The sequence below is a fragment of the Pseudophryne corroboree genome, chromosome 5 (assembly GCF_028390025.1).
Source record: "Pseudophryne corroboree isolate aPseCor3 chromosome 5, aPseCor3.hap2, whole genome shotgun sequence".
NCBI classification, from domain to species: Eukaryota; Metazoa; Chordata; class Amphibia; order Anura; family Myobatrachidae; genus Pseudophryne; species Pseudophryne corroboree.
Window position 1 is genome coordinate 765,387,684 of NC_086448.1, and position 26,165 is coordinate 765,413,848.

The following is a 26,165-nucleotide window of genomic DNA, read 5'->3' on the forward strand; positions in this document are numbered from 1 at the left end:
ACCTCACCCTGTGGTGAATCTGCAGATGCGAGCCCGACCACTGTGCGAGCACATCCAGTTGAAATGGACGCGAGTGAAATCTTCCGAACTGAATCGCTTCGAAAGCTGCCACCATTGTGCCTAAGAGGCGAATGCACAAATGTACCGACACTGTGCGTGGCTTGAGCACTAATTGTACCAGATGTCGTAGAATCTGTACTTTCTATTGTGGTAGGTAAATTCTTTGATTGACCGTATCGAAAATCATACCTAGGAATTGAAGGCGTTGAGACGGAATTAGATGTGATTTCTTGAAGTTGACAATCCAACCGTGGTGAACCAGTACAATGTACGTTAGTAGTGCATGTTGGAGAAGTATGTGTTGAGATGGGGCTTTGATGAGCAGATCGTCTAAATACGGAACTATTGTCGCTCCCAGGGATCTGAGATGAGCTATCATCACAGACATCACTTTGGTGAACACCCGAGGCACGGACGATAGGCCAAACGGTACAGCCTGAAACTGGTACTGGTTCTGGCGTATTGCAAACCGCAAGAATCTCTGATGAGGCTGCCAAATCGGAATGTGTAAGTACGCATCCTTGAGATCTAGCGCAATCATGAATTCCTTTGGCTCTAAACCCGCAATCACGGAACGCAGAGATTCCATCTTGAATCTGTAGTAAGTTACGTACAATTGAGACCCTTTAAGTTCAATATTGGTCTGACTGAGCCATCCGGCTTCGGTACCACAAACAGACTGGAATAATAACCCTGACCTTGTTGATGTACAGGGACCGGAATCAAAACTGCTGAATCCAGTAGGGACTGAAGGGCAATTTGCAGAACTGCCCTCTTGTCGTCCGACAGAGGCAATCCTGTCTTGAAAAACCGCAGTTGCGGAAGACAGTCGAACTCTATTTTGTAACCTTTTAACACTAAATTGCGGATCCACGCCAACTGGAACGTCTGAAGGCGTGCTCCCACAATCGGAGAACCGAGATGGGCTGGTAGCCCGTCATGCCACTGGCTTGTCGGTAACCTTAGCGTCCTGACGACTTGTGTTGGTTTGTTGAAAACCACGACCACGTCTACCAGTCGTGGCTGTTCCTCTGCTACGTCCTCAAAAGGACTGAGGTCTAAAAGATTTGAACGAAGGTCCAGAGTACCTCCTTCTTGGTACCGGTGGAGGCAATGGTAAGAAAACCGACTTTCCTCCCGTAGCCTCAGCAATCCATGTGTCCAATTCAGGACCAAACAACTTCTTGCCATCGTAAGGTAACGCCTCTATACCTCGTTTGACCTCTGCCTCCGCTTGCCAAGCACGCAGCCAGAGTGCTCGTCATGCTGTAACTAGCGACGATGAAATACGAGAAGTGAGCTGACAGACGTCAGTAGAAGCTGTACAGAGATACTCTGCAGCCTCACACATTTGATCAGCAAGAAGTATAAGGTGTTCGTCATGTAAGGCAGACTTAAGTTCTGTTATCCATACTATGAGCGCCTTAGTGACCCAGATACCAACCAAGCCAGGACTCAGCAGCACTCCTGCTGCTACATACATGGACTTTAGCATATTTTCTATTTTGCGGTCTGAAGGGTCTTTAAGCGTAGTAGCCGCTGTCACTGGTATGGTTAATTTCTTTGTAAGCTTCGACACTGACGAATCAACTATTGGTGGATTCTCCCATGTACAGGTCACAGAGTCTGGAAACGGGTAACTAGACTTAAATCTGCGAGGTATAGAAAACCGTTTATCTGGAGTCTGTCGTGTTTCTTCTAACATCTGATTAAGAGATTCCGACACAGGAAAACTTATTGGAGTTCTTTGTCGTTTAGTAAATACGACCTGATCATTTGTGAGAGGCTCTTCAGTTTCTGTAAACTTCAGAGACTGACGCACCGCTCTGATGAGATTATCAATGCCGGAGCTGTTAAAATCCTCACTATCTGACTCCACTTCGCCCTCCTCACCCTCATCTTGTGCCGTGAGGTCTGGCATGGAATCGTCAGAATGCAACATAGCAGAAACTGGTAAATCATAAGACATATGAAATTTATCCCCTCTACCCAAAATGGATTTGGACCTTTCGCAAGGCTGAGAGGCCTCCGGTAGTTCTGGCGGTCTCATCCTAGACTCAGCTCTTGCCGTTTCCCGCTATTGTCGAGCGGCGGTCAATTCTGATTGCAACCCAACCAGTACATTGGCTAGCATTTCCCAAGGAGGGTTCGGTGAGAAACGGCTTTAAAACCGGAGCAGAAATTGTATTCTGAACCGAATCCACAAAACATACTGTACATGTGGTAGATCCATCCGGTAACACACTGCTACAGACTTTGCAATTATGCTTTTTAGTTTTTGCTGGTGCCTTACTCATTGTGGCGACAGACAACACAATACACAAAAAACAGACACTTGCACGACTCAGTAAAAATAAGAATTTACTCACCGGTAATTCTATTTCTCGTAGTCCGTAGTGGATGCTGGGGACTCCGTCAGGACCATGGGGAATAGCGGCTCCGCAGGAGACAGGGCACAAAATTTAAAAGTTTGACCACTAGGTGGTGTGTACTGGCTCCTCCCCCTATGACCCTCCTCCAAGCCTCAGGATACTGTGCCCGGACGAGCGTACACAATAAGGAAGGATTTTGAATCCCGGGTAAGACTCATACCAGCCACACCAATCACACCGTACAACTTGTGATCTGAACCCAGTTAACAGTATGATAACGTAGGAGCCTCTGAAAAGATGGCTCACAACAATAAACAACCCGATTTTTTTGTAACAATAACTATGTACAAGTATTGCAGACAATCCGCACTTGGGATGGGCGCCCAGCATCCACTACGGACTACGAGAAATAGAATTACCGGTGAATAAATTCTTATTTTCTCTGACGTCCTAGTGGATGCTGAGGACTCCGTCAGGACCATGGGGATTATACCAAAGCTCCCAAACGGGCGGGAGAGTGCGGATGACTCTGCAGCACCGAATGAGAGAACTCCAGGTCCTCCTTAGCCAGGGTATCAAATTTGTAGAATTTTACAAACGTGTTCTCCCCTGACCACGTAGCTGCTCGGCAGAGTTGTAATGCCGAGACCCCTCGGGCAGCCGCCCAAGATGAGCCCACCTTCCTTGTGGAGTGGGCATTGACAGATTTAGGCTGTGGCAGGCCTGCCACAGAATGTGCCAGTTGAATTGTGCTACAAATCCAACGAGCAATCGTCTGCTTAGAAGCAGGAGCACCCAGCTTGTTGGGTGCATACAGTATAAACAGCGAGTCAGATTTTCTGACTCCAGCCGTCCTTGAAATATATATTTTCAATGCTCTGACAACGTCCAGCAACTTGGAATCCTCCAAATCGCTAGTAGCCGCAGGCACCACAATAGGCTGGTTCAGGTGAAACGCTGATACCACCTTAGGCAGAAAATGAGGACGCGTCCTCAATTCTGCCCTGTCCGAATGGATATGGGCTTTTATACGATAAAGCCGCCAATTCCGACACTCTCCTGGCTGAAGCCAGGGCCAGTAGCATGGTTACTTTCCATGTAAGATATTTCAAATCTACCGATTTGAGTGGCTCAAACCAATGGGATTTGAGAAAATCCAAAACTACATTGTGATCCCACGGTGCCACTGGGGGCACAACCGGGGGTTGTATATGTAGTACTCCTTTTACAAAAGTCTGGACTTCAGGAACTGAAGCCAATTCTTTCTGGAAGAAAATCGACAGGGCCGAAATTTGAACCTTAATGGACCCTAATTTGAGGCCCATAGATAATCCTGTTTGCAGGAAATGTAGGAATCGACCCAGTTGAAATTCCTCTGTCGGGGCCTTCCTGGCCTCACACCATGCAACATATTTTCTCCAAATGCGGTGATAATGTTGTGCAGTCACCTCCTTCCTGGCTTTGACCAGGGTAGGGATGACCTCTTCCGGAATGCCTTTTTCCTTTAGGATCCGGCGTTCAACCGCCATGCCGTCAAACGCAGCCGCGGTAAGTCTTGGAATAGACACGGTCCCTGCTGAAGCAGATCCCTTCTTAGAGGTAGAGGCCACGGATCTTCCGTGAGCATCTCCTGAAGTTCCGGGTACCAAGTCCTTCTTGGCCAGTCCGGAGCCACTAGTATCGTTCTTACTCCCCTTTGCCGTATAATTCTCAGTACCTTGGGTATGAGAGGCAGAGGAGGGAACACATACACTGACTGGTACACCCATGGTGTTACCAGAGCGTCCACAGCTATTGCCTGAGGGTCTCTTGACCTGGCGCAATACCTGTCCAGTTTTTTGTTGAGGCGGGACGCCATCATGTCCACCATTGGTCTTTCCCAATGGACTACAATCAAGTGGAAGACTTCTGGATGAAGTCCCCACTCTCCCGGGTGAAGATCGTGTCTGCTGAGGAAGTCTGCTTCCCAGTTGTCCACTCCCGGGATGAACACTGCTGACAGTGCTATCACATGATTTTCCGCCCAGCGAAGAATCCTTGCAGCTTCTGCCATTGCCCTCCTGCTTCTTGTGCCGCCCTGTCTGTTTACGTGGGCGACTGCCGTGATGTTGTCCGACTGGATCAACACCGGCTGACCCTGAAGCAGAGGTTTTGCCAGGCTTAGAGCATTGTAGATTGCTCTTAGTTCCAGTATATTTATGTGAAGAGACGTTTCCAGGCTTGACCACACGCCCTGGAAGTTTCTTCCTTGTGTGACCGCTCCCCAGCCTCTCAGGCTGGCATCCGTGGTCACTAGGACCCAGTTCTGTATGCCGAATCTGCGGCCCTCTAACAGATGAGCACTCTGCAACCACCATAGCAGAGAGACCCCCATTTTTCCCAGGACTCTTGTGCATTGATGCACAGACACTGTCCCTGGTTTTAGGAGGTTCCTGACGAGTTCGGATAACTCCCTGGCTTTCTCCTCCGGAAGAAATACCTTTTTCTGAACAGTGTCCAGAATCATCCCTAGGAACAGCAGACGTGTCGTCGGGATTAGTTGGGATTTTGGAAAATTCAGAATCCACCCGTGCTGTTGGAGCACTACTTGAGTTAGTGCTACTCCGACCTCCAGCTGTTCTCTGGATCTTGCCCTTATCAGGAGATCGTCCAAGTAAGGGATAATTAATACGCCTTCTCTTCGAAGAAGGATCATCATTTCGGCCATTACCTTGGTAAAGACCCTGGGTGCCGTGGACAATCCAAACGGCAGCGTCTGAAACTGATAATGACAGTTTTGTACCACGAACCTGAGGTACCCTTGGTGTGAAGGGCAAATTGGGACATGAAGGTAAGCATCCTTGATGTCCAAGGACACCATAAAATCCCCTTCTTCCAGATTCGCTATCACTGCTCTGAGTGACTCCATCTTGAACTTGAATTTTTGTATGTACAGGTTCAGAGATTTCAGATTTAGGATAGGTCTTACCGAGCCGTCCGGCTTCGGTACCACAAATAGCGTGGAGTAATACCCCTTTCCCTGTTGTAGAAGGGGTACCTTGATTATCACCTGCTGAGAATACAGCTTGTGAATGGCTTCCAATACCGACGCCCTGTCTGAGGGAGACGTTGGCAAAGCAGATTTTAGGAACCGGCGAGGGGGAGACTTCTCGAATTCCAACCTGTAACCCTGAGATACTACCTGCAGGATCCAGGGGTCCACCTGCGAGTGAGCCCACTGTGCGCTGAAATTCTTGAGGCGACCCCCCACCGCCCCTGAGTCCGCTTGTAAGGTCCCAGCGTCATGCTGAGGCCTTTGCAGAAGCCGGGGAGGACTTCTGCTCCTGGGAAGGGGCTGCTTGCTGCAGTCTCTTACCCTTTCCTTTGCCTCGGGGCAAATATGAATGTCCTTTTGCTCGCTTGTTCTTATAGGAACGAAAGGACTGCGGCTGAAAAGACTGCGTCTTTTTCTGCTGGGAGGGGACTTGAGGTAAAAAGGTGGACTTCCCGGCTGTTGCCGTGGCTACCAAATCCGATAGACCGACCCCAAATAATTCCTCCCCTTTATACGACAATACTTCCATATGCCGTTTGGAATCCGCATCGCCTGACCACTGTCGTGTCCATAGACTTCTTCTGGCAGATATGGACATCGCACTTACTCTTGATGCCAGAGTGCAGATATCCCTCTGTGCATCTCGCATATAAAGGAATGCATCCTTTAATTGCTCTATAGTCAATAAAATACTGTCCCTATCCAGGGTATCAATATTTTCAGTCAGGGAATCCGACCAAGCCACCCCAGCACTGCACATCCAAGCTGAGGCGATTGCTGGTCGCAGTATAACACCAGTATGTGTGTATATACTTTTTAGAGTATTTTCCAGCCTCCTATCAGCTGGATCCTTGAGGGCGGCCGTATCAGGAGACGGTAACGCCACTTGTTTGGATAAACGTGTGAGCGCCTTGTCCACCCTAGGGGGTGTTTCCCAGCGCGCCCTAACCTCTGGCGGGAAAGGGTATAACGCCAATAACTTCTTTGAAATTAGCAGTTTTTTTATCAGGGGTAACCCACGCTTCATCACACACGTCATTCAATTCCTCTGATTCAGGAAAAACTACAGGTAGTTTTTTCAGACCCCACATAATACCCCTTTTTGTGGTACTTGCAGTATCAGAGATATGCAAAGCCTCCTTCATTGCCGTGATCATATAACGTGTGGCCCTACTGGAAAATACGTTCGTTTCTTCACCGTCGACACTAGATTCGGTGTCCGTGTCTGGGTCTGTGTCGACCGACTGAGGCAAAGGGCGTTTTACAGCCCCTGACGGTGTTTGAGACGCCTGTACAGGTACTAACTGGTTTGCCGGTCGTCTCATGTCGTCAACCGACTTTTGCAGCGTGCTGACATTATCACGTAATTCCATAAACAAAGCCATCCATTCCGGTGTCGACTCCCTAGGGGGTGACATCACCATTACCGGCAATTGCTCCGCCTCCACACCAACATCGTCCTCATACATGTCGACACACACGTACCGACACACAGCAGACACACAGGGAATGCTCTGATAGAAGACAGGACCCCACTAGCCCTTTGGGGAGACAGAGGGAGAGTTTGCCAGCACACACCAAAGCGCTATAATTATATAGGAACAACCTTATATAAGTGTTGTTTCCTTATAGCTGCTTAAATATATATAATATCGCCAAAAAATGCCCCCCCTCTCTGTTTTTTACCCTGTTTCTGTAGTGCAGTGCAGGGGAGAGCCTGGGAGCCTTCCTAGCAGCGGAGCTGTGTAGGAAAATGGCGCTGTGTGCTGAGGAGATAGGCCCCGCCCCCTATTCCGGCGGGCTCTTCTCCCGGTTTTTCTGAGACCTGGCAGGGGTGAAATACATCCATATAGCCTCATGGACTATATGTGATGTATTCTTTTTAGCCAGAAAGGTATTAACATTGCTGCCCAGGGCGCCCCCCCCAGCACCCTGCACCCTCAGTGACCGCCGGTGTGAAGTGTGCCTGAGCGCAATGGCGCACAGCTGCAGTGCTGTGCGCTACCTCATGAAGACTGAAAAGCCTTCAGCCGCCGGTTTCTGGACCTCTTCTTACTTCGGCATCTGCAAGGGGGTCGGCGGCGCAGCTCCGGTGACCCATCCAGGCTGTACCTGTGATCGTCCCTCTGGAGCTAGTGTCCAGTAGCCTAAGAAGCAAATCCATCCTGCACGCAGGTGAGTTCACTTCTTCTCCCCTAGGTCCCTCGTTGCAGTGAGCCTGTTGCCAGCAGGACTCACTGAAAATAATAAAACTATCAAAACTTTTACTCTAAGCAGCTCTTTATGAGAGCCACCTAGATTGCACCCTGCTCGGACGGGCACAAAAACCTAACTGAGGCTTGGAGGAGGGTCAAAGGGGGAGGAGCCAGTACACACCACCTAGTGGTCAAACTTTTAAATTTTGTGCCCTGTCTCCTGCGGAGCCGCTATTCCCCATGGTCCTGACGGAGTCCCCAGCATCCACTAGGACGTCAGAGAAATAGTAGTAAGGTGTCTCTCTCTCTCTCTATATATATATATATATATATATATAAAATCTGGCCAAGTGCAGTACACGTGGCCAGTACTATGAAATGTGATGCCAAATTCCCACTAACACCCCTGCGCCTCCGGTGGAGTAGAGATGTAGTACTGGAACGTTCTGGAATCACAGAGGAAGACACAGGAAGCATGGTTAAAATGGCTGCCATGCTTAAAGTTATAACCACAATACAGGTTACCACCTTAAAGTGACATTTATCCTGTGTAATTAACCCTGCAGCCTAGCATACTGCTGTTGCTGCAGGGTATCCCCCCTCATGCCCCTTATAGTATATCACCGTAATGCCCCCCCCCCCCCCCTGTACTCCATGCAGTGCGGGCAGCAGCGTGTGGGGCCGCCAGCGGGAGCCGGGTATTGGGACGCAGGGACAGACAGCGGGGAGCGCGTATTGCAGCGCTCTGAGCAGCGCCGGATCAGCGGTGAGGGCCGGCGACGGCCGGAGCAGCGGTGGGGGCCGGCGACGTCCGGAGCAGCGGTGGGGGCTGGCGACGGCCGGAGCAGCGGTGGGGGCTGGCGATGGCCGGAGTAGCGGCGGCGGGCTGTAGAGGGATCCCGGCGTCAGCATAAAAACAATGTCCCCACACAGCGGGGCGGCAGTGGGAGCTGACCGCCCCGTTTCACATACCTGCACTCCTGCTGCTGTTTGGTAAGGCTCCGACGGGGCTTCTCAGTAAGCGCCGGCCAGCCAGTGTGCAGGAGATCTGTGTGTGGCTGTGAGGGTGCTCATTCAGTGAGGACCGACACGCCACTGCTGCTATCAGCAGCTTGCACTATCCCTGACCCTGCCTTTTGGAAGGGGGAAAGGGATGTGTATAAAATAGGAAAAAAAATATCCTAAAAAAAAGAAAAAATTCAAAGTAATTGTGGACTCAGCCACAGAGCTGTTACTACGTCGAGCACAGAAAAAACACTGAGGTACTCGGGGATATGGAGGGGTGGAGTGTGCTCAATTTAAATATTCAGTGCTGTTTCCTACGGAAGCCGTCCATATCCCAAGAGTACTCCAGTGACCCCTAGTGGATGAAAAAGAAAAACCCCAGAGAAGCCAGGTGTGTCAGGGTGGGTGCACTGTGGACTTTGAAGAAAGAGCGTTATCGAAGGTAAGTCTACCATAACTCTCCTTTTCTACTTTAAGGTGCATAGGTGCCCACAGGGATTACACTGGGGATGCCAGGGGATAGGCAGGTCAAGCTGCGTGTAAGCTTGCAAAATAATCATACAAAGCCATCGACCCAAAGTCTATTAGCAGGCAAGCACCTCTTCTGAAATCCATATAACACAAAGAGAGCATCTCTTTTTCGGAAGAAGCTAGTGCGATCCACATAAATCCTAAGAGCACGGACCACATTCAAGGAAGAATCATCTGGACAGAGAAAAGGAGACTGGAAGGGTGGAACCACAATCTCTTCATTATGATGGAACCTGGATACCACTTTAGGAAGGTAGCCGGCTAGGGTTCATATGATGGCCCTGTCCGAATGAAAAATAAAAAAGGGAAACGACAGGAAAGTGCTCCCAAGTTAGAGACTCTACAGAGAGAGGCAATAACAAGGAGGTAAAGCGTTTTTACCATCAGCCACGTGAGGTCAACTGAATCCAAAAGGTTCAAACAGATGCGCCTGAAGAACCAACGACAGGTCCCACGGAGCCACCAAAAGGAGGTTTAAGGTGAAATCTCCCTAAAGGAACATTCTAACATCAGGCAGGGGAGTAATCCGTCGCTGGAATCAGACAGAGCCGATGCCTGAACCTTTAGGGATGCCAGGCGGAGACCAAGGTCCAACCCTGCCTGGAGTAATCCAAGCACTTGAAAGTCTGAAAGCTGTATGGTCATGGGGCCCAATTCAGAGTTGATCGCAGCAGCAAATTTGTTAGCAGTAGGGCAAAACCATGTACACTGCTACGGGGGGGGGGGGGGGGGGCAGATGTAACGTGCAGAGAGAGTTAGATTTGGGTGAGGTGTGTTCAAACTGAACTCTAAATTGCAGTGTAAAAATAAAGCAGCCAGTATTTACCCTGCACAGAAACAAAATAACCCACCCAACTCTGTCTCTGCAAATGTTATATCTGCCACACCTGCAGTGCACATGGTTTTGCCCAACTGTTAACAAATTTGTTGCTGCAAACAACTCTGAATTACCCCCATGGCCTCTTGTAGAACACCACTGAAAGTAGGAGTGCCAAACTCTGTAATAGATGCGGGCTGAGGCAGGGTTACGAGACTTGAGCATCGCCCGAAACACTGAGTGGGAGAAACCCTTAGATCTTAGGAGGGATGACTCGAGAGCAATGCCTTCAAAGACAGACGAGCAAGGTCTGGGTGTAGACAAGGGCCTTGAGTGAGTAGGTCCGGCCGTAGAGGAAGTGGAAAGGGAGGCGACTATGAAGAGATTCTCTAGGTCGATGAACCAATGACACCTTGGCCAGGCCTGGCCTATTAACAGGCCGGTGCCTCGTTCCTGCTTGAATTTGTGAAGGGGTACTTTGTGGTTGTGTTGAGAGACTATGAGGCCGACCTTTGGTAGGCCCCATTTGTCCACGAGGAGCTGGAAGACCTCTGGCTGTAGAGCCCACTCTCCAGCATGGACATCCTGTCGGCTGAGGAAGTCCGCTTCCCAGTTGTGTACTCCCGGGATAAATACCACTGAGATGGCCGGGTGATGACATTCGGCCCAAACCAGGATGTGAGCCACTTCCTTCATGGCTACCTGACTGCACATGCCTTCCTGATTGTTGAGGTAGCGGAACCTCCGGAGAGAGGACTATCGCCTGAGCTCGGAGCAGATGATGCTGCCCATTCCACTGGGACAAGATCAAGTGTTGGAGAGGGCTGGAGTGAAACTAGGCTTATTCTATCATGTCAAAGATGGAGACCATAGACCCCAAAACCTGCATGGCAGAGTGGATAGACATTTGTTGACTTTGCAGTAACTTGCTTACATGCAGGTGAAGTGTTGCAATTTTCTCAGCTGGGAAGAAAATCCTCTGTACCCGAGAATCCAGGAGTGCTCCTACATGTGACATCTTCTGAGAGGGAGGACTTTTTAAAATTGTTGAGCCAGCAGTGTGTTCCTGTAAGAAGGCAATGGTCAGCTGGAGAACATCCGGGGATTGTGCCAACAACAGAAGATTGTCCAGTTATGGGAGTAGTCTGACGCCTGTGCTGCTATGCATACTTTTGGTAAAGACCCAAGAGGCTGTATGCAGGCTAAAGGGTAGTGCCTGAAATTGATAATGTTGAAGTACATCAAATCTAAAGAACTGCTGATGTGGGCTGGAAGCCTCTGTGGAACCACGCTCTGAGGCGGGGGAGAGCCAACTTTCCCTATGCGGACGTTATCCTCCAGGGCAAACTGTTCTTAATAAAATGTTCCCGATGCCGGCCTCTGGTGCCCTGGAGGGGTTGCGGATGAACCAGACACCTACATCGCCTCTGGTGGGCTCTGCAACATGAGGTTAAGGCTGCATAGCTGCGATTCCCAGCAAGCAGGGAATAGCCTTATCTGTCCCCTGGTGTCCAGCTGCAGCCTGGGTCCCCAGTGGAGCAGTTTGCTAGCAGAGCTCCAGTGGTGCCCAGCACTGCTTGCTCCAATAGAAATATGCTAAAAATAAAAGAAATCGTAAAACAAAGCTTGGGTTGCTAAAAAGCAGCCCCTCTGTTTTAAAGGTGCATTCGGCTCCTGACAGCACCAAATGAAAACTGGCTAGCTAGCCTGGGGGTGGGTTGTAGGGGAGGAGGTACCAGTGCATCTTGGGAGCAAAAGCTTTAACCGTTTGGTGCACAGTCTCCAACACCCCAGCATAATACCCATGGACCATGAAGAAGAAAATATGGTATTTGTATAGACTGCACAGTAACAGCATCACTAGAGTACTCATTATGACTTGAGTAACATAATTAGGTGGTTTATAGGGAAGATTACATAGTTTAAGCACTGTCTACTTACTACTACTTACCTTGGTTCAAAGTTACATTAATCTAAATTCTGAACCCACCCCTAATTCTTAGCATTGCACAAATATGCTTTAACCTTTGTAACCATTTTACAACCTTCAAATGCAAATTAGACTTCTGGAAGCAAAGGTGTTATTCTTGATTTTGCAGCATGCCATTATGTAAACCTTCTCAAGTCAATTCACTGAAAGGTTCTATGCAAAGCTGTAGTTTTTTTTGTTACAGCATAAAAGTTTGGTAATGTTGTAGCTGTAGTTAGATTTCTGACCACTACTGTAGTGATAGCAGGCCCAAGGTCTTACACGAAAAGCAACAAATTGCTTAGTTGGTGGTGACTCAGCACAGATTGGCAAAGTAAGTGACATCCTAAAACACTGAGTAATGGAACTGTAACATTCTAATTTCAGGACATTTGTTAGAGAGGCTATGATATTCTGAATCAGCTAATTAAATCTGATCTCACAAATAAGTGGCCCGAGCATCACTCAAGCATAAAATGACTGCAACAGGCAGGTCTGTAAGTACGGCTTTCACCAAGTGCTCAAAATGAACAGTGATGCAAAATGCTGGTCTTCACCAACTTGTGACAGGCCTGGTATCAAAGGTAACTGCACAACGGTCATCCTTATAATTACAGTAACTTGGGATAAAATGATGTAGCTGATACAGAGTGCACTCACACTATTTTATATACAGTATATTAAGTTTTCTACATGTATCCTTATTTGTAATAGTATATTTTCAAGTTATTTCTGATGGCGCTAGCAAACCTGCTTGCTGGACTCACCTGGCAAGCAGATGGATCTGTTAATTCTCAGTGAAGTGTACAATCCTCAATGTGCTTCTACGCAGATTTACTGTAAATATTGCTTATTTTTGCTTAAAACAATTATGTTTTGCACTAAAAAATAAGAATTTACTCACCGGTAATTATTTCTCGTAGTCCGTAGTGGATGCTGGGAACTCCGTAAGGACCACGGGGAATAGACGAGCTCCGCAGGAGACTGGGCACTCTAAAAGAAAGATTAGGTACTATCTGGTGTGCACTGGCTCCTCCCTCTATGCCCCTCCTCCAGACCTCAGTTAGGGAAACTGTGCCCGGAAGAGCTGACACAACAAGGAAAGAATTTTGGAATCCAGGGTAAGACTCCTACCAGCCACACCAATCACACCGTATAACTTGTGATAACCATACCCAGTTAACAGTATGAACAATAACTGAGCCTCAGTAATAGATGGCTCATAACAATAACCCTTTAGTTAAGCAATAACTATATACATGTATTGCAGAGAGTCCGCACTTAGGACGGGCGCCCAGCATCCACTACGGACTACGAGAAATAGAATTACCGGTGAGTAAATTCTTATTTTCTCTGACGTCCTAGTGGATGCTGGGAACTCCGTAAGGACCATGGGGATTATACCAAAGCTCCCAAACGGGCGGGAGAGTGCGGATGACTCTGCAGCACCGAATGAGCAAAGGCAAGGTCCTCCTCAGCAAGGGTATCAAACTTGTAGAATTTAGCAAATGTGTTTGAACCCGACCAAGTAGCAGCTCGGCAAAGCTGTAAAGCCGAGACCCCCTCGGGCAGCCGCCCAAGAAGAGACCACCTTCCTTGTGGAATGGGCTTTTACGGATTTAGGATGCGGCAATCCTGCCGCAGAATGAGCTTGATGAATCGTGTTACAGATCCAGCGCGCAATAGTTTGCTTTGAAGCAGGAGCACCCAGCTTGTTGGGTGCATGCAGGATAAACAGCGACTCAGTTTTCCTGACTCCAGCCGTCCTGGCTACATAGATTTTCAAAGCCCTGACTACATCTAGTAACTTGGAGTCCTCCAAGTCCCGAGTAGCCGCAGGCACTACAATAGGTTGGTTCAAATGAAACGCTGACACCACCTTAGGGAGAAATTGGGGACGAGTCCTCAATTCTGCCCTGTCCATATGGAAGATCAGATAAGGGCTTTTACATGACAAAGCCGCCAATTCTGACACACGCCTAGCCGAAGCTAAGGCCAGTAGCATGACCACTTTCCACGTGAGATATTTTAGCTCTACAGTCTTAAGTGGCTCAAACCAGTGGGATTTCAGGAAATCCAACACAACGTTAAGATCCCAAGGTGCCACTGGAGGCACAAAAGGGGGCTGAATATGCAGCACTCCCTTAACAAACGTCTGAACTTCAGGCAGTGAAGCCAGTTCTTTTTGAAAGAAAATAGATAGGGCCGAAATCTGGACCTTTATGGACCCCAATTTTAGGCCCATAGTCACGCCTATACAGAAAAGACTGGTATCAAATAAGTGCGCAAAACTAAGGTGCAGCCTCAAATCAAAAACACACACAGTGGGGTCTCCTTCACCCCCACAACCAAAGCAATCATGAAACAAAAAATTGGTGAGAAAGATTTGTGGCGCTCCTCTAAACTATGTATAATCATATAGATTCAGGTAAATTTTAAAATCAAGGAAACACTTCAACTGTATACATTCCTGGGAATCACTTGTATCTTCAGCATACCATAAAAAGATCCTTCTGTTTTCTTTAGAGTGGTCCTCCTCTTGATAGATTTTCCCCTCAAGGTGACCATGCAACAGAGGAAATGGGAACACAATAGTGCACAAACGTTTTTTTTATTTTAACATGACAAGAACAACGGAATAAAATCTGGAATGATCCAATATAAAATCCAATAAAAATCCACACGTACAATAGACACAATAGTGGGGGAGAATCCTAAATAACCAAAGGTGATGTAATTACCGGATGCTTCTGAGGACTCATAGATCCTCACAATCGCATAAGATGTAAAGAGTGGCTCCAGTTAGCCTCCCGGGTTGACAGCTTCCTGGATCCAGCAAACACCTTCACCCAATGTCGTCAGGATAGTCCCTCACACCGCACCAACGCGTTTCGGGTCTGTTCCGGACCCTTTTTCAAGGTAAGTGTGCCCTTCTCAAAAAGACTGGTCTTTTTATTTACCCATCTACCAATGGGGGAGTTCATTTGTTTCAATGACAGCACCTGAAAGAGTAATGGCCGCCCCCACGTTGTTAGTGACGGTTCCCATAGCAACCAGTCTCCGCGTCCAATCACATGAGACACCGCCAGGTTTCTTCTCCCTATGCGTCGTCTCGAAATGCGTCGTCTCGAAATCCCTCCCGATTGTGAGGATCTATGAGTCCTCAGAAGCATCCGGTAATTACATCACCTTTGGTTATTTAGGATTCTCCCCCACTATTGTGTGTCTATTGTACGTGTGGATTTTTATTGGATTTTATATTGGATCATTCCAGATTTTATTCCGTTGTTCTTGTCATGTTAAAATAAAAAAACGTTTGTGCACTATTGTGTTCCCATTTCCTCTATTGCATGGTCACCTTGAGGGGAAAATCTATCAAGAGGAGGACCACTCTAAAGAAAACAGAAGGATCTTTTTATGATATGCTGAAGATACAAGTGATTCCCAGGAATGTATACAGTTGAAGTGTTTCCTTGACCATAGTCACGCCTGACTGTAGGAAGTGCAGAAGTCGTGCCTGCTGAGGAAATCTGCTTCCCAGTTGTCCACTCCCGGAATGAACACTGCTGACAGTGCTAGCACGTGATTCTCCGCCCATCGGAGAATCCTTGTGGCTTCTGCCATCGCCATCCTGCTTCTTGTGCCGCCCTGGTGGTTTACATGGGCGACCGCCGTGATGTTGTCTGATTGGTTTTGAAGCAGGGGCTCTGCTTGACTCAGGGCGTTGTAAATGGCCCTCAGTTCCAGTATGAGTAGTGAAGTCTCCTGACTTGACCACTGTCCTTGGAAGTTCCTTCCCCGAGTGACTGCCCCCCATCCTCGGAGGCTTGCATCCGTGGTCACCAGGACCCAGTCCTGTATGCCGAATCTGCGGCCCTCGAGAAGATGAGCACTCTGCAGCCACCACAGCAGACACACCCTGGCCCTTGGGGACAGGGTGATCAACCGATGCATCTGAAGATGCGATCCGGACCTTTTGTCTAACAGATCCCACTGAAAGATCCTTGCATGGAACCTGCCGAAGGGAATTGCTTCGTAAGAAGCCACCATCTTTCCAGGACTCGCGTGCAATGATGCTCCGACACCTGTTTTGGTTTCAGGAGGTCCCTGACCAGAGATGACAATTCCTGGGCCTTCTCCACCGGGAGAAACACCTTCTTCTGTTCTGTGTCCAGAATCATGCCCAGGAAGAGCAGACGCGTCGCAGGAATCAGCTGCGACTTTGGGATATTCAGAATCCAGCCGTGCTGTTGCAACACTTCCCGAGAGAGTGCTACGCTGACTAACAACTGCTCTCTGGACCTCGCCTTTATAAGGAGATCGTCCAAGTACGGGATAATTATAACTCCCTTCTTCCGAAGGAGTATCATCATTTCGGCCATTACCTTGGTAAATACTCTCGGTGCCGTGGACAGACCAAACGGCAACGTCTGGAATTGGTAATGACAATCCTGTACCACAAACCTGAGGTACTCCTGGTGAGGTGGGAAAACGGGGACATGCAAGTAAGCATCCTTGATGTCCAGTGACACCATAAAATCCCCCTCTTCCAGGCTTGCAATAACCGCCCTGAGCGATTCCATTTTGAACTTGAACTTCCTTATATAAGTGTTCAAGGATTTCAAATTCAGAATGGGTCTCACCGAACCGTCTGGTTTCGGTACCACAAACATTGTGGAATAGTAACCCCGTCCCTGTTGAAGGAGGGGAACCGTGATTATCACCTGCTGGAGGTACAGCTTGTGAATTGCCGCCAGTACTACCTCCCTTTCCCTGGGAGCAGCTGGCAAGGCTGATTTGAGGTAATGGCGAGGTGGAGTCGCCTCGAACTCCAGCTTGTATCCCTGAGAAACAATTTGTACAGCCCAGAGATCCACTTGTGAGCGAACCCACGGGTTGCAGAAGTTTCGGAGACGCGCCCCCACTGCACCCGGCTCCGCCTGTGGAGCCCCAGCGTCATGCGGTGGACTTAGAGGAAGCGGGGGAGGATTTTTGTTCCTGGGAACTGGCTGCCTGGTGCAGCTTCTTTCCTCTACCCCTGCCTCTGGGCAGAAAGGATGCGCCTCTGATCCGCTTGCCTTTCTGAGGCCGAAAGGACTGTACATGATAATACGGTGCTTTCTTAGGCTGTGAGGGAACCTGTGGTAAAAAAGTTGACTTCCCGGCTGTTGCCGTGGATACGAGGTCCGAGAGACCGTCCCCAAACAATTCCTCACCCTTATAAGGCAAAACCTCCATGTGTCTTTTAGAATCAGCATCACCTGTCCACTGCAGAGTCCATAATACTCTCCTGGCAGAAATGGACATTGCATTAATTCTAGATGCCAGCAGGCAAATGTCCCTCTGTGCATCCCGCATATATAAGACGACGTCTTTTATATGTTCTATGGTTAGCAAAATAGTATCCCTGTCGAGGGAATCAATGTTGTCTGACAGGGTATCAGACCATGCGGCTGCAGCACTACACATCCATGCTGAAGCAATAGCAGGTCTCAGTATAGTACCTGAGTGTGTATACACAGACGTCAGGATAGCTTCCTGCTTTCTATCCGCAGGCTCTTTTAGGGCGGCCGTATCCTGAGGCGGCAGTGCCACCTTTTTTGATAAGCGTGTGAGCGCCTTGTCCACCCTAGGGGGTGTTTCCCAACGTAACCTGTCCGTTGGCGGGAAAGGGTACGCCATCAGTAACCTCTTAGAAATCACTAGTTTCTTAGCGGGGGAACTCCACGCTTCCTCACACAATTCATTTAATTCATCAGATGGGGGAAAAGTCACTGGCTGCTTTTTCTCCCCAAACATAATACCCTTCTTGGTAGTAACCGGGTTAACATCAGAAATGTGCAATACATTTTTCATTGCTGTAATCATGCATCGGATGGCTTTTGTAGACTGTGCATTTGTCTCATCCTCATCTACACTGGAGTCAGACTCCGTGTCAACATCTGTGTCTACCATCTGAGCTAACGGGCGTTTTTGAGCCCCTGATGGCCTCTGAGACGCCTGGGCAGGCGCGAGCTGAGATCCCGGCTGTCCCAAGGCTGCTGCGTCATCGAACCTTTTATGTAAGGAGTTGACACTGTTTGTTAAGACCTTCCACATATCCATCCAATCCGGTGTCGGCCCTGTCGGGGGCGACACCACACTTATCTGCCCTTGCTCCGCCTCCACGTAACCCTCCTCATCAAACATGTCGACACAGCCGTACCGACACACCGCACACACACAGGGAATGCTCTGACGGAGGACAGGACCCCACAAAGTCCTTTGGGGAGACAGAGAGAGAGTATGCCAGCACACACCATAGCGCTATATAACACAGGGATTTACACTATGAGTGATTTTTCCCAATAGCTGCTTATTTACCTATTTGCGCCTAAATTTATGTGCCCCCCCTCTCTTTTTTACCCTACTTGTACAGGATACTGCAGGGGAGAGCCTGGGGAGCGTCCTTCCAGCGGAGCTGTGAAGAGAAAATGGCGCTGGTGTGCTGAGGAAGAAGGCCCTGCTCCCTCAGCGGCGGGCTTCTCCCGCGTTTTGTATAGCTTAATGGCGTTGTTTTTTTTACACATATACAGTTTTCCAGACTGTATTATGTGTATATATTGCCAAAAGGTATTCTTATTGCTGCCCAGGGCGCCCCCCCCCCCCCCCCAGCGCCCTGCACCCTACAGTGACCGGAGTGTGTGGTGTGCAGTGGGAGCAATGGCGCACAGCTGCAGTGCTGTGCGCTACCTTAATGAAGACCGGAGTCTACTGCCGCCGATTTTATCTCCTTCTGTCTACTGGCTCTGCAAGGGGGACGGCGGCGCGGCTCCGGGAATGGACGATCGAGGTCAGGCCCTGTGTTCGAACCCTCTGGAGCTAATGGTGTCCAGTAGCCTAAGAAGCACAAGCTAGCTGCACGCAGGTAGGTTTGCTTCTCTCCCCTCAGTTCCACGTAGCAGTGAGTCTGTTGCCAGCAGATCTAAATGAAAATAAAAAAACCTAACAAATACTTTCTTTCTAGCAAGCTCAGGAGAGCCCACTAGGAGCACCCAGCTCTGGCCGGGAACAGATTCTAACTGAGGTCTGGAGGAGGGGCATAGAGGGAGGAGCCAGTGCACACCAGATAGTACCTAATCTTTCTTTTAGAGTGCCCAGTCTCCTGCGGAGCCAGTCTATTCCCCATGGTCCTTACGGAGTTCCCAGCATCCACTAGGACGTCAGAGAAATATCCAGAGACATCACGCAAGGCTCATACCGGTTCTCGCTATACCTGAAGTGCCCACAAGATCTTGTGGTCTGGCTTAGTGGAAACATGCATGATATATTTTAGGGGTGGAGAGGGGTCCGTGGACAGGATTAAAAAGGACTCAACATAAGAGTGCGTGGGGTTGGGTAGAAACTATGTTTATAGCCTTTAAAAGACAGAAGCTGGGGGCAACGGATGGGAGCAAGAGACAATCGGCCATTTGCTCCCAAACACCAGAAAACAGATGGTTATTCAGGCAAGTTGGTTAAATCCATTTTGATTTAACTAATTTGTCTACACAGCTGTTTTTTTTCTATTTGGAAGCAGTGTTGCAACAAGATGTTATGTCGTCATGTAGAGGGGGTAGGGTCACCAAGTACCAGGAAGTACAGCACCCATCGGAAATAGTCATTCCACCTTGCTAGCCAGAAGCAAAGGCTGCAGGGCAGCAATGCTGCCACCCACTGAGCCCTGTTCCGGCACTGCTCGCGGGTTACTTTCAATATCCTGGCAGCCAAAACAGAGCCGCCAGAATCCTGACAGCCGGGATACCAAACGCAAGTATAGCCAGGAGGTTAGGCTGCAGGAGGGAGGGGGGGAGGGTTTAGCTTTATCCACCACCCAGGGGGGCTGAGGTTAGGCTGCAGGGAGGTTAGGTTAGGCTGCGGGCAGGTGGTTTCGGTACTAAGGGGGAGGGTTAGGTTTAGGCTGCAGTGAGGGAGGGTTGGGGGGTATGACTTAGGATGCTACACTCATCTGTCTGGATCTTCATCAGCGGGATGCAAGCATTGGTATTCTGGCCACCAGAATCCCGTGCGCCAGAATCTTATACCCAACCTCGCACACCCCTAGTAACGGTCCTGTTGGGAAGCAACTGTTTAGCAGATTTTTATCCCAACCAGCCAACTAGTAGGCGTCTTGGAAAGAATCTTTAGGTGTGGGGGGTCAGTTTAACACACAATTTAGCAAAGATAATGTTTTACCAATTCCGTGCAAGATTATTGCCACAATAGGAGTCGAAAAATAAAAAGTATGAATGCAACGGTCAGTTCTTGTGTTTGTAAAATGCACACCTAAAAATAAACCACAAAGAGTGATAATGTGATCGATACACAGACCTTGATGTAAAAGTCAGAAAGAACTCAAACACTTACTATACTTTTTTTTTTTTTTTACTAAAAAGCGTCCGTTTAAAAACAGTGGAGATCTGCTTTGTGTTGAAATCCCCCATTTGCTTAATTGACAAAGCATAACAAAGTGAAGACCGCCTTAAAAAAAAAAAAAAAAAAAAGAAACTAAATGCATTTTAACGTAATGTTACAAATAAGTATTTCTACATGCAAGTTTTTCAAATGATTTTTTTTTTCCTCAATCCAGTATATGCAAAATATCCTGGTCAAACCAAGTTCTAGATGAGTGTGACACCTCAAATCAAAAATAGTGCAACATAAGCTCAATATTTCATTTCTGGATATCACTTTTACAAGTTTAATATACATCATGTACATCACAGTAGCCAAACTACAAATTAAATAGCATGGGAGTAAAAGAATGTACCTAAACATTCCCACACATTATTTAAAAAAAAAGAAAGAAAAAAAAAAAGGGGGTGGGGGTGTGAGTGGGGAACCGAACATTTTCCTTTTAACATATTACATTGGCATTGTTGACTCCCTCCTTTCAAGAGCCAGCGATGAAGCAGCTTATGCAAAAGCAGCCGGGAGTTGTCAAAAACTCTTCTCCTGTCTTGGAAGAAAAACTAATTTCTCACAGTGTATTTTATATTGTCCCGCTGTCATTTATCCCTTGGGAGAGGCCTTATAAGTACAACCTAGCAAAACCGTTAGTGTGCTAGGATTATGTAGGTTAATACCGCACTGGTTATGTTTAGACGAGGAATGTCTGTTGGCCCAGATGGTGTTAAAAGTGCCTGCCACATGAGCACCAAAAAGTAGCAAAGTCCGTGATGTACCATCAAGGGGCAATACCGCATTAACCTTCATAAATTTTTTTAGATCTGCAAATGGAAAAAGTTCTACAAAAAAAAAAAAAAAAAAAATACATTTTTGCTAGGTATATTACATGGGAGCACACTTTATTTTCTCTACACAAAACCAAAGTTCTTGGTTTTAATAGCAAGTAATAACTTCTGTTTGAGAATCTGTTTGGAGGAGTACAGAGGGACGTAGAGACGGGATATGCACGTGTTAGCTGTAGGAAGGTGCTGGTCGTCTGGTGGGCGGATGGTGATGGATGGCATGGGCTGAAAGCCTTCTTCGCTTGCAGGCAAAGACGGGCTTGACGTCCAAAAATATACCTAAAGTTAAAGTACAAAACATCAGTTATGTCTAGGATAAATAAGAAAAAACAAAACTATTGTGGCAAACATCATTCATTAATCCCATCAATATCAAAACATAAATTGTATCTCATCTCAGCCATTATGTGGTTCTGGTGCAAATGATAAACCTTTTTCCATTGACCATGCATTACTTAACATGGGTCCCATACAAATGTATTCATAAGCGCAAAATTGACATAAAACGACTTATAGTCTGTTAGGACAGTATGATATGATATGCTATGATATGTTATGACAGTTTGCAATGAACAATGACATTACACAATAAACAATGTAGATGATGGCGATAAAACGAAGATTCTGATAGCAATTCACATCAGCATAAAAACCCAACGTGTTTCGTCCATAGGACTTCTTCGGGGGTCTTATATCAATGCACAATTATACGGTCCTTCTATAGTCGTTAAATAGACATTGGAGTTCAAAAATAGAAGGTCGATACGAAAACTTCTACAGATCATGTGACAGTAGTTCACAACAAATGCAGTATGGATAGTTCACTTCAATGTCACAAACCATGTAAATATCATTCACAGTGGATAGCTGTACACAAAAAGCTTCTCACAGCCAAATAGTGTCCTAAACAGCTACTGCTGTTTTGGACACAAATTTTGCTGTGAGAAGCTTTTTATTAGTTTGTTATACGTCGTGTTTCAGTGGATTTTATACAAAGCTGTGAGAAGCTTGACCTTTTAAAGATATTGATTAAAAATTAGACAGAAAGAAGCGCTCTAAGTAATTTAAATATTGTTTAATAAGAGTAGTGTAGGTGGACTGAAGCAAATTCCTGTTCCGTTGTTGTTGTTGTTGTTACAGCAGTAACTTTAAACTGTCCTTCTAGTTAGGCGTAGTACCAAGGGCATTTACTAACACCTAACACCTTCTGAATCTTTTTACCCAAAAATGCATCTTATTTGCATTGCTATGCGAATAAGATGTATTTTTCGGGGGGTAGGGTGATGTTGGGGGTATACGCCCAGAGCTGGCGGCTCTCAAGCACCGTGTAACACGACTCATAACATACAGAAGATAGAGGAGGGTGGATACGTCTGTGTATCTGCTGTAGATCCCACATTGCGGAACAGAAGCAGTGACCCAGCAATACAACTTTCTATCCCTGCTTATGTGCTCTCCATGTGTCATGCTCTGCTATATCTGCTTCAGATGCTGCAGACAGAACTTCTAGTAACCCTGACACTACTTTTCTATTAGCTGGATTAGCAGAGGATAAGCAGCAACCAGCAATAGTCACAGCAGCTGAGCTTTGGGATGTTTGGCTACTGCACGTTCACAGTCCTTCCTGCTCGGAGCACGCACACGGTGCCAGAGCAGTAGACAGTGTTGGAGATCTCGTAGAGAGAGACAGGTACATATCCACTGAATCTCGTCGCCAACTGTAAAACCGTGCAGGGAAAAAATGCAAAACTCAAAAGAGAGAAACTCAAAAACTCCTAAAACAAGGTTGTTTCGGAAAGATTAATAATAACCTAGTTATGAGCATAAGAGATGGTGGACAAACACAATATTACAGCTCCTCATGCAATGGGTACTTACTAAATCTTGTCTCTCAGTCATACTCATCTTCTCAACTATAGACCAGAACCACCGCTTGAACTGTAATAGTTTCTCTGCGTTCTCTCCTGTAAAAGGCGCAACACACACATTATGCAGAGGCGTCCTATGTCTTTAATAATCTTTTCTAACTAATACACAATCAGCCAAATGAGAATACATTATCTGCTTATACAAAGCTTTTCTGTCAGAGAGAAGTGATATGGGATAAGGTTACCACCAACATAAACGGTAAATAAGGATAAGGATAAAAGGCAGCATGCTAACACACGGGGCACAGGACTCCTGAGAGTGATTGTTAATGTTATCATTTACACCGCAATGCATCAAGCACTGGAATACCAAACTGAACAGGATACGGCAGACTATGACTGTTGTTGTCGTTCCAAACTTTATGAACCCCTTTTCAATAACTTTAAACAAACTTGCTACAACTATCACTATTATGTATTAAAATGAAATAATTATGATTTTTGCTACTTGCTTGCGGGAAAGGAATCTGTTTGGTGCCCAGACTCCTGCTCACCAGCCTATAACCAGTGTTATCCCTGTTTTCCCTGTGGCAAATTACAGCAGAACTCGTGCAGCGGCGTACCTGACTCATCATTGAAAGATGTAAAACTGATCAGCATTTGAACATTAACTTCACCACAGCCATTGACCAGCAGCCTGAAATCCTCAGCGGTCAGATCTTCTAGAGCATTCTTTGGGAGCACATCTAGCAGTCCTTTCCGCATTGCCTGAAACAGCGACACACAAATGTTACCAACGAAATAACCAAAGGAATATTTAGATTTTGCAGCTTTTCAGCACAGCTCAGCTGTCATTTTTAGAGGCTGTAGTAAATCTGGGAAGCAGTCAGAATACAGACGCTGGAATCCCGACACCAGTCTGAATGCCGACACCGGCATCCATAAAGGACGCAAGATCCCAGCGCTGGAATCGCGAATGAGGAGAGACTGCACTGCAGCAGAGGTAAGCTGCGGTAAGGGAGGTATTCTGTTTAGGCTACGGGGGAGGGTTAGGGTGCGTCCCAGGGGCTAAGGGTTAGGCTACTGGGCAGGGAGGTTTAGGTGGGTGGGGAGATGGTACAACACCCTCAACTCACCCATCGGTCTTCCTGTGTTCGGTATCCTGGCGTCGGTAATTTGGGCGCCGGGATACCACACGGCAGGATATCATACTGATTCCGTAAATCTACTCCTTATGCTGGGCATACACGGCCAGATGAAATGCCTCTCAGACCGACAGACTTTATCTGGCAGCCATGGACACGACAGATATTAACAGGCATACACAGATCTCTCAGTGTACTGGTCAGGATATTGGCGCTCCCCGATCCTTCCCATGTGAATGAACCGGGCAATAGTCAGTCTGTCGGACGCTGCAGGGCATACACTCTCGCTAGACGATGCAGCATGCACGAGCAATCGATCTTTTTGGATCGATCGACTGCATACACGCTACAATCATCTGGGCGATACGACGATATTGGGCAGATCGGCCAGATAAATGTAGCGTGCATGCCAAGCAATAGTCTTGAAATGTGGCAGAGGTTCTTCAATTGTTACATTATTGGGCAAATATTTAATTAAAACATGGCTGGCAAAATAAGTAAATCAAAAAAAATTGTATAAAAAAAAACAAAAACAAAAAAACAACTTACATGTAAAGGCTGCTCTGCAACTGCCAACATCCTATGTTCAGCATATTTTCTTACATATTCATACACATTTTGTGGGGTAACGGGAATATTTACACCATTGGGAATGAGCTCCACCTGTGGCAAAACATGAAGATAGCCGTGTACGTATGAATAAGCAACAACTGAGGCTACAGCAGCCAATAATAGATTATATAGACACTGAGTGCCATTCACCAACATTAATAAGAAGTTGCACACACAGACAAAATCAAACTGCTGATCAGTGTCAGACTGGGGCATGAAGGGCCCACCGGGTGGGGGGGGGGGGGAATGCAGTGGTAGGGGCCCATGCTGTGGCTTGGCTAACCATTACGAAGTCCGTGGTCAGTGCCCCTTGATAGATACATATCTATTAGTAAATACTGCTAGTGCAGTTATGATAGTGTGCCAGATTAATAACAGCAATGCACTGTAGAGAACACACCATAGTCCTGTGCAATATAATGTGACATATGTATAATGAAGCTAATCCACAGAGGAAGGGCTGGACCCCCAGGTAGCAGGGCCCACCGGGTGTTCTCCCTGTGGGCTAGTCTGATCTAGCTACGATTTTAGTGGGGTGTGGTTCATTATGTCGACACGAGTTAGGTTGACATACATTGGGTTGACCAGGTTTGGTTGACATGCAATAGGTCAACATGATCACTAAATCGACGTGGTCATTAGATCGACATGAAATAAGGTCAACATGAGCTTTTTTAAAACTTTTTTTGGTGTCATTTACTTCGTAAAGTGCCTGGGAACCCCAAATAGTGCTGCGCTCGGCACAGGTTACCGTTCCTAACTGTAGTCCACGTGGATCGTTAAGTATGAAGGTCAAAGAACGGAAAAAATTGTGAAAAACTCATGTTGACCTTTTCCAATGTCAACCTAGTGATCATGTCTACCTAATGCATGTCGACCTAACTCATGTCGACCTAATGACCGCCATCCATTTTAGTGGAGATCAGCACCCTCGTCCAGTGCTAGTAAACAGCCCTTACACAGATATACTATACAATTGTAAAGCACAACGGAATATGCTGCGCTATATAAGAAACTGTTTATACTACTAAAGCCTACCAACCCATGTACAGCAGTTAAAGGTCACTTAGGGATCTATTTACTAAGCCTTGGATGGAGATGAAGTCGCTTGAGATAAAGTACCAGCCAATCGGCTCCCAACTGCCATGCCACAGGCTGTGTTTGAAAAATGACAGGAGCCGATTGGCTGGTACTTTATCTCCAGCGACTATCTCCATCCAAGGCTTAGTAAATAGACCCCAGTGACTGGTAGGTGAAACAATTTGAAAGACTGGAGCTATAACAAAGC

The 26,165-nt window shown here is 47.2% G+C and overlaps 1 protein-coding gene across 9 annotated transcripts in view; it reads right to left on the reverse strand.

The window, feature by feature from the left end:
- Window positions 1-20,673: 20,673 nt before the first annotated feature.
- Window positions 20,674-26,165, reverse strand: part of UBR5 (ubiquitin protein ligase E3 component n-recognin 5) — a 253,650-nt gene continuing 248,158 nt past the window's right edge. For all 9 annotated transcript variants that reach the window (XM_063924221.1, XM_063924220.1, XM_063924222.1 and 6 more), the window contains 4 exons: window positions 24,815-24,928; window positions 23,744-23,888; window positions 23,131-23,216; window positions 20,674-21,531 (listed from right to left, as the gene is read on the reverse strand). In XM_063924221.1, coding sequence (XP_063780291.1) covers window positions 21,319-21,531; window positions 23,131-23,216; window positions 23,744-23,888; window positions 24,815-24,928 — 558 coding nt within the window. In that variant the 3' untranslated portion in view covers window positions 20,674-21,318. The remainder of the gene's footprint in view (window positions 21,532-23,130; window positions 23,217-23,743; window positions 23,889-24,814; window positions 24,929-26,165) is intronic.